At 44.1% G+C, this 11,133-nt stretch overlaps 1 protein-coding gene across 11 annotated transcripts; it reads left to right on the forward strand.

Annotated features, from left to right (window-relative positions):
• Nucleotides 1-681: 681 nt before the first annotated feature.
• On the forward strand, nucleotides 682-10,802 carry tpm1 (tropomyosin 1 (alpha); the record flags this gene model as incomplete). Of its 11 annotated transcripts, none has more annotated exons than XM_084017718.1 (10): nucleotides 695-949; nucleotides 1,319-1,444; nucleotides 1,639-1,764; nucleotides 4,514-4,647; nucleotides 4,860-4,977; nucleotides 5,186-5,256; nucleotides 6,072-6,147; nucleotides 6,355-6,417; nucleotides 6,540-6,609; nucleotides 9,939-10,802. In XM_084017718.1, the coding sequence occupies exons 1-10, from the start codon at nucleotides 836-838 to the stop codon at nucleotides 10,019-10,021; spliced, it is 981 nt and encodes a 326-aa protein (XP_083873844.1). In that variant the 5' UTR covers nucleotides 695-835. The 11 variants fall into 11 exon arrangements, with proteins under 11 accessions (XP_083873845.1, XP_083873844.1, XP_083873846.1 ...); XM_084017720.1 differs by lacking the exons at nucleotides 1,319-1,444; nucleotides 9,939-10,802 and adding exons at nucleotides 7,170-7,248; nucleotides 8,147-8,971; XM_084017717.1 differs by lacking the exon at nucleotides 9,939-10,802 and adding an exon at nucleotides 7,170-7,252 and having other exon boundaries at nucleotides 696-949.
• Nucleotides 10,803-11,133: the final 331 nt, after the last annotated feature.

Below are 11,133 nucleotides of genomic sequence, written 5' to 3' on the forward strand. Positions count from 1 at the left end.
ATTCCCTGGAAACCAGAATTGCTACCAGCCTATTCCTGACCCTTACCCTTACCCTAAACCTAAACCTAAACCTTATCCTAACCTCACCCGAACCTTAAACCAAGTCTTCACCCTAAAATGGATATATGTTTAAGGTGTTGTGCAAAAAAAGGTGAGTCCCCACAAAATGAGTTTTCATTTGTCCCCATATATATCACTGACTGCCAGCCAGTAAAAGCCTGGTAAAACGGTTGTTGTTGTCGCAGCTGTCTGTGGTCCCACTCAGCCTAAAACAGGACTAAAACACAGATGCTGAAGAGAATGCTGTCACTATACAGACATTATTTCAGGAATAGCAGAGGCCTACTGGAAATCAAACAAACTCCAAAGAATCCCAATATAGAAACGTGTGCCATATGCTGCTTTTTTAAATGTGCCATGCAGAGCCTGTGGTGTGGTCGTCCCTTAAACTTCATCTGCATATGCATATACTCCCCATGCATTAAACGGCTTCTGCCTCCATCACCAATAGGGCGTCGTTCCGTGGGAGCTGCCCGCTTGTCCATCACACCCCATATAAAGGCGTTTAAAAAGTCAAATGTTTGAGAGCAACGAATGGCAGAGCAGAGCCTTAAAAAACGCCCGGGCACCCGCACACGCCCCCCTCCAAAAAAGTATTGGATGTCCGGAGGAATCCAGTCACCCCCCCTTGAAGTACATATTTGACAGGGCACAGTCAGGCAGAGCCTGCACTCCAGCTTAGTGTTCAGTTAGGCACAGACGCCCTAGCCGCTCTCCCATTCCCTTCGTGGTTTTCTTTCGGACGTTTTGTTGGAGCCTCACAAAATAAACAGCCATGGATGCCATCAAGAAGAAGATGCAGATGCTCAAGCTCGACAAGGAGAATGCCTTGGACAGAGCTGAGCAGGCTGAGGGAGACAAGAAGGCAGCAGAGGACAGGAGCAAACAGGTCGGCTGATGTTTTTTTTTTTTTTTTTTTTTTTATATAAGTCTTTTGTGGAAAATCCCAAAGATCCATAGAAAAAAAAAGCAGGAATACCAGTAGCGGTGTAAAGGTGCTGCCCTGTAAATGGATCGCCTCCTAAATACGGATTAATTACTTTCATGGATAATCCCAAATGAAGATCAATTTAAGATTAATTCATCCTTCTTGATTTTTTTTTTAAGATTTTTTAAATCCTAATCCAACTTGTGTTGATAATTCAGAAAATGTGAATAAAATAGAAAATATTGCTTGACCATATTGAATATTGAATAGTTGCATGTTTATTTTCTATTCTGTTTAATGTTATGATGTGTTTTTTACACGCATGTTTAGTTAGAGGACGATATAAGAGAGTTGGAAAAGAAATTGCGTCTTACTGAAGACGAGAGAGATAAAGTGTTTGAGGAGTTCCAAACTGCTGAGGAGAAGCTGCTGGCCGCCGAGGAGGTCGCGACCAAGGTATCTGATCCTGACGTGCATGAGCTTCCCTAACTTTTCTCCTCTCTTTCCCCTGTCCTGTCCTGTCCTCTCCTCCTCTGTCCCGTGTGTCTCCCTCCTCTCTCTCTCTGTACGCGCTCTTGCGCCTGTGCGCGTTCACGCCTCTCCTCGCTGATCACCCCTGAAACTGTCCGGGCACTGAAACCTCACCTCAGCTCGAGGACGATTTGGTAGCTCTGCAGAAGAAGCTGAAGGGAACAGAGGATGAGTTGGACAAGTACTCCGAGGCTCTTAAAGACGCCCAGGAGAAACTTGAGCTCGCTGAGAAGAAAGCCGCCGACGTAAGTAAAAGGATAAGGGGGTTCACAAAGGCACCATTCATCCTGCACCACGCTTCTTCACACCTTTGTTCACCGGCATGCACAATCACGTACAAGTCTGCCCAAAGAAAATATAACTTGCATATCATGAGGACCCTTTATGTATAATCATATTGTGTTTTTCTATTTAGGGGGGTGTTCAGTCTTACATCTTACCCTAAATAAGTCTTTTTCAGAGTGAACAGTAAAGTAGACCGAAGCCCAGACTTTTCTCAGCGCGCATAGAGCAAGCGCCTGGATAAATATAGCCCACTGCTTTATATGGTCAAGATAGAGCTCACATCTGCGGGCTGCATGCGCCCTTTACATATCACAGCTAGGGGGGGATGTCCGTAAATACAATATTCCTTTTCAAATATCCACACTTTTGGATAAAATACATGATAAGAAAACTAATATAACCATTATTAATGGGTTATTTGTCCACGATGACCAAAAACCCGTGAATGAGCGTGTTCGTGACCGTCGGGTTCAAGTGACACTTAAGGACAATCAGTGTGTAGTGAGTCTTGTAAGTGGCCTCCGGGATAACCCGTTGTAATAATCCTTTAATTGGATTGATCGGGGGAATTAGCGTGACTACTTTATAGTCTAGTGAGTTTTAGCCTGCCCGGTCACAACTGATGCTGTGATTTCTTCTAGGTCTATATATTATTATTATTATATTATTTCTTAATATTTCTACAGGGAGGGTTAAGTAGCCTCTGGCTGTAGTGTAAATTAGTTGAAGTGCTACTTAGTGTGTTATGGCCTTCTAAGCCCCTTTTCATATTCTTGGAGGTTTTTCTGTGATATTTGCAAAGTCTGAAAATGGTCTGTAATTATGGCGTTCAGCGAAGGCTTACTGAGTAGTCTGTAGAAATATTTTACTGCCATGTGCACTGCTTACAGTTGACCGACAGAGGGCGCTGTGGCTCTGTCAGATCTTTACAAGCGTGAGCATTGCAGTCTACTGTAGTCATTAAAACGAATGCATTCTTACGTCGCATCAATTGAAATCCACATGCTATTATCTAATAGAGTGATGATAATAATTTCAACGTGTGGATCTTTACACAAACATTGATTTTTGGAGGTGTATTTTGAAATGAGCAGCACTTCCTGTACTAATGACGGGCGGTGCAGAGTGCGTCTCTCCAGAACGCTCGCGCACCTTCCGACCGTCTGCGAGCGCAGCTTTCAGCGCAATCAAGCGCGTCATCATCTCGCTCCTCGAAGCACTGCTGGGGAGATTGTGCTCCAGCTCACGGTGTCGTCTTTCTCCTGTTTATTTATTTTATTGTTTGGTGGGGGTGTGGGGGGGTGTGATATAGTTGTAGAGTAAACAATGGCCGGAGCTGCATCGCTCGAGGCGGTCAAACGAAAGATCAAATCTTTGCAAGATCAGGCGGACGGTGCTGAAGACAGAGCCGAGACGTTACGGAAGGAGTTGGTCGCGGAGAGGAAAGCCAGGGAGCAAGTAAGCATGTTGCGGCTTATCAAACGCGATGTTCCACATCCTCCTCTCCCGTGTCTACCTGTGTGTCCGCTGAATCGGCGGACTATGAAGCGAGATAGCGGGATTTGTGCAGACACGCCGCGGTGCTGTAAGCTGCAGACGGCTCCACGCAGCGCCAGCCACCTCTCCAAGGAGTCTGCTGAGGGCTTGGTAGCATGCTGCTCCCGGCTAAGCGGTTCTAATTGGTAACGTTAGCCTCAAGTCCAAATGACTTAAACAATCGTCGCCTCATGTTGCATCTCATTCGGTGCACTTTTTTTTTTTTTTTTTTTGCTGTCAACGCTCCCATTCAACACGCTTTCGAGTGACTTCCGTTCGTTCTGCTCTGCACCCAGGTCAGCTGCAGGTTTGAAACATTTGAACACGTTCATTTCCAGCAACCAGGAAGTGACACCTAAACTGTGGCATCACTTTGAGGTGTCAGTCTTCACTGCTCTTTGACTTGCCCATATAAGGACATATAACGCGCATAATAGGTTTTTTTCACAACTCCAAAAGGGTGATTTCGCCTCCATGAACGCGGCGGCAATTAGGCCTCCACTTAGACGTGGAAGTAAATCTTTCTGCAGGGGCTTATAGCAGTCTGAGCCTCCACAGGCTTTAAGTTGATCGTTCATTTAGAATGGTGGAGTCGGACAGCATTGCTTCAGCACATCACAGGTTATTAGTTACTTCCTTGTTGTTTCACAACCTCAGATGCACTTTGGTCCACCGCTGCACAACTTGAACACTGCAGCTGCAGGGGAACAGCCAAACCTGTGGTGGCTGGAGCCGGTTCTCAGGGCTGCACAGGCACCACGGAGCAGAAGTAGATCTACAGGTTTGAGTAATCATAGAAAATGTCTGCTCATTAGACACTGAAGTGGCTCACACAGTCCTCTTTGCACGGGGCGCCTTGTGAGCAGTCGATGGCAGTTTAATTGTCTCGCTTCGACTTGGGCCTTGTTAATGTGCCCTCAGGAGTCCAGTAATGAGGAAGGGTATTCAAACTTCTGTCAGCTTGGGACATTGTTATCATTTAGCAACAGGTAGCATACAGAAACACATTGAACAACATTGATTACACTCACCCAACCTGGCGTGAATCAAAAGATTAAAAAAAAACACTACCTGCTGTTACTTTTCTTTGGGCTGACGTGTACTTTCCAGGTTGTTTGTCAAAGATGGCGACCTCCAAGTGTTCTCTTGACCCGCTCTTCTTCTCCCCCCTAGGCTGAGAGCGATGTCGCTTCCCTTAACAGACGTATCCAGCTGGTTGAGGAGGAGTTGGATCGTGCTCAGGAGCGTCTGGCTACTGCCCTGACCAAGCTGGAGGAGGCTGAGAAGGCCGCTGATGAGAGCGAGAGGTGGGTTCTCGTGACCTCTGATCTCGCTCCCTCGTTGGGAGGATATCAGACAGTTCACTGTCACACTATGCTGTGTCAGATAGTGATTGACCTTCCAAAATTATGTATTTTCCCTCCTCTTTCATGTCAAAACAATTAGAAATTCACTTTCAGGAGGAGATCTTAAATATTTAGCTTTCTAACATCTCTCAACTGTGTGTTCCCTCACACAGAGGCATGAAGGTCATTGAGAACAGGGCCATGAAGGACGAGGAGAAGATGGAACTGCAGGAGATCCAGCTTAAAGAGGCCAAGCACATCGCTGAGGAGGCTGACCGCAAATATGAGGAGGCAAGTTTCTCAGCCTCCCGGAAACACTTCTGCAACATCACACATGCCGTTTTTATTGCAACACACTCATGGACTGCAATCAGTCATTGTGTCGACGAACGTATTTTTACTCATTGATAGGATATTCGTAGTTTCATAAGTTTCAAAGACTCGCATCACATCCCATGTATGTGTTGCACTGTAACACTTTGCTGTGCTGCACCTAAAGGTGGCCCGTAAGCTGGTCATCGTTGAGAGCGAGCTGGAGCGTACAGAGGAGCGCGCTGAGCTTTCAGAGAGGTAAGGTGTCACACCTTGTTTTACATGCAACCAGATCTGCACTTTTAACACCTTGCACGTTTGCACTGGCGTTTTTTCCAGTTGGAGCTCGGAGCTCTGTAACAAAGTGTCAGACCGTGTGTGTCCTTTTGAACAGTGTGCCCTGTGTTATTACTGTGTGCGCTGATCATTTGCATGCTCTCTGTGGTTTGGATGGTTTTTGGCTTGCACGCGTGCGCCGCGCCCACAAACAGACGAGCTCGGAAGGCGGATGATGAGCTAAGGGTTTTGGAGCAAAGCATGAAATCACTAAACTCCTCAGTCACGCAGGTACTACAAACCAAAACTAACACACACCTTCTGATGAGTGTCTCTGTTCCCACTTTCATTTCTCTTGAGTGCACCCTCTGCGTGGCTTGCTGTTCCTTTTCCTCTTTCGTGCTCTTTTATAAGGCCCTTTTTCACGCCTCTAACACGGTAGAGAATGCGCAAGAATACTACCTCGCATTTGAGAGAAGCATGACGCATTTAGATGCGGAAATAACATTTTAACCAAATTGTCGTTTCCATTGTAACCCACGACTCTTTGCGTGATTAAAAAGATTGACTTTGCTATTCTCACAATCCTGCTCTGTTAAGGCACTTTTAAGGTACTCTGGGTTCCCTCCGTAATCCCTGTAGTTCTTATTTATCTTGTTTCCTCTCCCCTTCTTTTTTCTACTTTCTACCTGTTTTGTGTCCACCTCTGGTTCTGTCCGTCCTCGCTTCCTTCCTGTTCCTCCACCCCCCCCCCCCCTTATCCATGGCAACGTTATCCCCTTCGTCTAAAACACCAGCAAATGCTCTGAGCTTGAGGAAGAGTTGAAAACTGTGACCAACAACCTGAAGTCACTGGAGGCCCAGGCTGAGAAGGTAAGTGCGACCTTCTGGGTGCATGCTGTGAAGCTCCTCAGCCTCCCCGTTAGGTGGATGGGGGAGCAGAAGAGCCAGGGGAATGTCCTCACTTCAGTTTTATATCAGAATCCATCCAAATTTGTAAAGAAAAAACTATCCAAATGTGTTTGAACACTGCTCTCTGTGCCCATGTGTTTGACAGCTGTCATTGTTTTTGGCCCACAGTACTCCCAGAAGGAGGACAAATACGAGGAGGAGATCAAGGTCCTCACCGACAAGCTGAAGGAGGTAAAGTTTCACGAGGCCTTATCTGGGGTTGCCGGCTGACTGGCTCCTGGATCACATGCACAGGTGCTGGGGTCACACCTTGAGCGTTGGACTAACTCGTAAATCTGTCTCCGTTAATGCAGGCTGAGACTCGTGCTGAGTTCGCTGAGAGATCTGTAGCCAAGCTTGAGAAGACCATTGATGACTTGGAAGGTATGTTTTTTCGCCCCTCGCCCCAGAATGCCACTCTGGTTGTTATGAAATCAGTCGTGGTGGTATTTGGGATTAAAAGAAACAACCTCTTTAGCCCATTATCTGCTTTGCTCTTTAACTTTATTTCTGCCTACCTCTGGCTCTTTTTCCAGACAGCATCATACTTTTGTTGCCTTGAATCTTATCCTTTGTAGTTGATTTGTTTTTTGGAGTTTCACGGTAGGAAAGAATGGCTTTGATGCTTATCGGAGGTATCAGGCCCAAATGTTGACTTAGTCAGAGAGTCATGTGAGGGCTAAGGACGGAGAGTCAACTATATGGTCCATTTCTTCATGGCGCTGAGGAATTTCCCCTCACTGTTGTTGTACTTCCATTCTGTCATTTTCTGGTGTAACTTTGTTTTTCCTCTTTTTCCCCCTGTTTTCATTGTCTGTTTTTGTTTTCTGTCACCTCTTCCTCTCTCTCTCTCTGTCTCCTATCAATATTCTGGATGCTTCACCCATCACCTCTTCACTTTTACCCTCCCTCCTCCCCCCGTGCGCCCCTCGGCCTACCAATAGATGAGTTGTATGCCCAGAAACTGAAGTACAAGGCCATCAGCGAGGAGCTGGACCACGCCCTCAACGACATGACTTCCATGTAATTTTCAACCTTCTGCGCCTGCTTGTTCCGCCCCCACCCCCCTCTCCCCCTGCACCTCCGCACACCAGCTACTTCGTCTCCACCTCCTCCCTTATATTTTCTACGACATCATAGCCATCACATCCGACCTTTGTACCTTTTTTGCTATATCAAAATGGCCATGCAGCTATGTCTTTGTATAGTCTTAACGTTGGATGTCTTAAAACAGACATTGTGCTCTCCCGTGTCTGTGCAATTGAAGAACACAATTATTACAACTCCCCTCCCCCTCCACACTTCTTTTGTTAATGTGGTTGCGATGATACCGAATGCCCCTTTGTATCGGTATCATTGCTGTTACTGTGAACTGCACTTACGTAATGTTATGCATTGTGGATTTTGTCAGTCTATGCATTTTTATAGTTTAAAAAAACATTCATCGTGTTGTCCCATCCGAAGCAATGCATGCAAGTTGTCTGTTGAAATGTGGTTCGCTGTATTACCATTTCAATGAGTCTGATTCTAAGATCTGAGTGTCTCTCCATCTACTAACACGGTCTACTTCTGAAGAAGAAAGGCCCCTGCGTGTTGTTGTGAACCCCCCTCTCTGTTCTGTCCTTCTGTCCTATGAAGGTCATAGTTTAGCATCATTGCGTTTGAGCCCCCCAATTTTGCTAAATTAGTGTTGTCCCTTAAATCTCAGCCAACGAAGCGCGCAGCATCGGTCTGGTCTTGCTGAAATCCGAGGGGATTAGTTTGTCCGACCTCCCGTTTGTGTTTGTCAGTGTGTGCGCTACCTCACAATGCGCTGTCATTGTGAATCGTGGCTTTGTCGTGTCGTGCCGCGCCTCTCGAATTCCCGTAAGGTCCCACGCTGGACCCCCCTGGTTCACTGTACTTCTTCTCTCCCACACAGATAAATATTTCACACCTCTTCATAGACGTCTCCCACCGGCTGAGCGGCATCTGTGCGCTCTCTTCTGCCACCTCTCAATTGCCCCCGTCCCATCTCTGTCTTCGCTTTCCTTTCCTCCTCATGATTTCATCCTCATGTCGAAAGTTAATCGCATCCCATCACTTGTACAGAATCCTAGAATCTTTCTGCATTGTGTAAAAAGAAAAAATAAACCTCCTTCCTTCTATGTAAGCTGTATCTCTTTACTCTGTCCTTTTTTTTTCTCCCTCTTCTTTATTATTTATTTATTTTCAAGCGACTCTAATAAAAACATGGAGCCTTGATTTCTTTTTTTTTCTTTTTTCATTTTGTTTCTGTACATCAACATACCATTAGTTGAGCTTTGCCCCGCTTTCCTTCTTGTTAGTTTTATTTTCTTCGACTATTGTTCTGTGAAGCGGCTACATAAAGAATATAACAGCAGTGCAACGAGCACAAAAAACCCTGTAACAACTACAGGTCCTTGACTGGAAGCTGAGCCAAGTTGTCTCCTCTCTTAGCATTTAAGCCTGATGCATGCAAGCACTTTACAACGTTTAGTACTGTGACAGGAAGTGCTGACTGGGAAGATTTGAGAACCGTAGGGGATTAGTGTTGGATTGTATTCAGGAAGATTGTGGTGAAGAAGAGTAAAGGGTGTAATGAAGGAGCACAGGACGGCATGTAAGATTTGTTGAGCCTCATCTGGTTGCTGGAGAGATTGGATGAAACATCGGTGATGATGAGACATGGGCTTTGTATGCTACACAGTTACCTGTCATATATTTGAATAAATATACAATCACACACTCTGAGTCTTTTCATTAAAGTCGTTCCCGTAACTTCAGAATAATGGAAGTAAGCGATTTTCTGGTGTTGTGTGTGTGTGTTTGACACATTGTAGTTGAGCTACACAGCTTAAAATGTCAGGTTATCCTGTTCTGATGTTGATGAGCCATAATTAGGTGTATTATAAGATTAATTTAGTAGAGAATTGTGGAAGAGAACATCTATTTTGTTCTCACACTCTCCACTTTTAAAGGGTTAAATCTGCTCATCCTCCGTTTTCAGTATAACCACCTCTTAAGAACATCAAAACACTGTTTGATCGTGTTATTTGATGGCCATTCAGATATTGCCAATGTGTTTTAAAAGCCTCTTGGTCTAGAGAAGGTAGGTGTCAACAGGTATTTCCTCTTTTCCTGTTTCCCTCTGATCTCCTGTCTCTGTTTTTCTACTTGCTTTCCGACTGCAAAGATCACCTCCACCGACAACTTCAGAAAAACCGCCTTCTCACTAATGAACTCCGTGTGGCCTTGAATGAAGACTAATTTGTGTGGATGAGTTTTGTGTTTAATGCGTGTATGACAATCTGGTCCAGAGCAAGATCCAAAGCTCTTCCATTTGTCCACTTTCACACTGCTTGAAGTCTGTGTTGCTGTTAGTTGAGATCAAGATAGTGGAAAAATAGTAATTAACTCAAACACATAATTTATAGTCTTGCAACCTAGTATTATAATATTATACAATAATCATTTGTATGGATTGTTGTGTTTATACGTGTTAATTGTTTGCATGGTTGCTTGAACATCATCATAATATGAGCCTGTTTAGTCGATGTTGTTTTTGGTGTTTTCTGTGCGTAAAGTGAAGATTTAAATCATTTTAATGACTGACCTGTGTGATGTTGCCTGCTTGATTATTAATGCAAGCTAACCAAATGTTCCTCCCCGCTTGTGTGAGATTAAAACCTCTCCATTTGATGTTCTAACAGAGAAACTGTCACAAGCTAAGGAAGAGAACCTCGATATGCACCAGATGCTGGACCAGACTCTAATGGAACTGAATAACTTGTGAAAGCACGGTCTGACCCCACATGCACTGTGGTTTTGGCTTTTTTTTTTGTACTAGCACCTTGCTTACCATAAACCCCTCTTGTCTTTACGTTGTCCATGGTGGACATGAAACAGCCAGATGCTTTTCCTATCGCACCGTCCTGCCTTCAGTAGAACTCGACAAAGGAGCAAAGACAAGGGGAAGCAAAGCTTAACCATTCCCTTTTGATGAAGCTAAGAAACAGGATGGGTTTTCTTTCACAAGCCAGTTTTCAATCTTGTAGCGATGTCTGCCTTTTGCAATCCTTGAGATAGTTTTCTTTTCTTTTTTTGACAAGTCATCTGGTGAAATGACATTTGCAAGATTGTTTTCTCCTGCATTGAAACTGATCTGGTACGTTCCATTCCACCTTGATTATGCACATACCGAAGGACAAAGTGGAGAAATGTTGCACTTAGTTAAACCTCAACACGATACACATTTTGAAATCCGTAAGATAAAGCCTCTCTTTAAGAGAAGAAACATGCCCTCCTCCCAGAAACGTAACTCACAAATACATCGACGATGCCCGTCAACATTCATGCTGGTGCTACTCCGTTGTTAAGCAATGACGGAAAATGCGTTACTGTATTCTTATTCTTCAAAACCACGGTTCAACATTTTTTCATTTTGTCTATAAAGTATGATTTCGGTCATCTGGTTGTGCATTGTTTAGCATTGTGTTAATGTAGATGTCTCAAGTGTTTATTACCTGAAATGTGCAAATTATGAAAATAAATAAATAAAAGCACATTTGAAAGTTTTCTAACTTTGTTTGTGATGCATACATGGCCTTTTTCTCCATCATGGTCAATTAAAGGCCCTGATTGGGCATAGATATTTTGATAGATTTTTCAAAACTATGGAAGCTGATTTCTGCCAATGTCAGAAAAAAAGAGAAACTTTCTCAAAATAATGTCTTAGCATCTCAAAATATTGACTTAGTATCTCAAAATAATGAGAAACCTTATAAAAAATGACATTTCAAAATTATTTGAGTCTGTATTTTGAGAAAGTTTCCTTTTTTCTGATGGTGGTGAATATCTGCTTCCATACAGTTCAGGTTTATAATAATCCTACCATGTAGCAATGGT

Source organism: Eutrigla gurnardus (genome assembly GCF_963514095.1).
Source record: "Eutrigla gurnardus genome assembly, chromosome: 9".
NCBI lineage: Eukaryota > Metazoa > Chordata > Actinopteri > Perciformes > Triglidae > Eutrigla > Eutrigla gurnardus.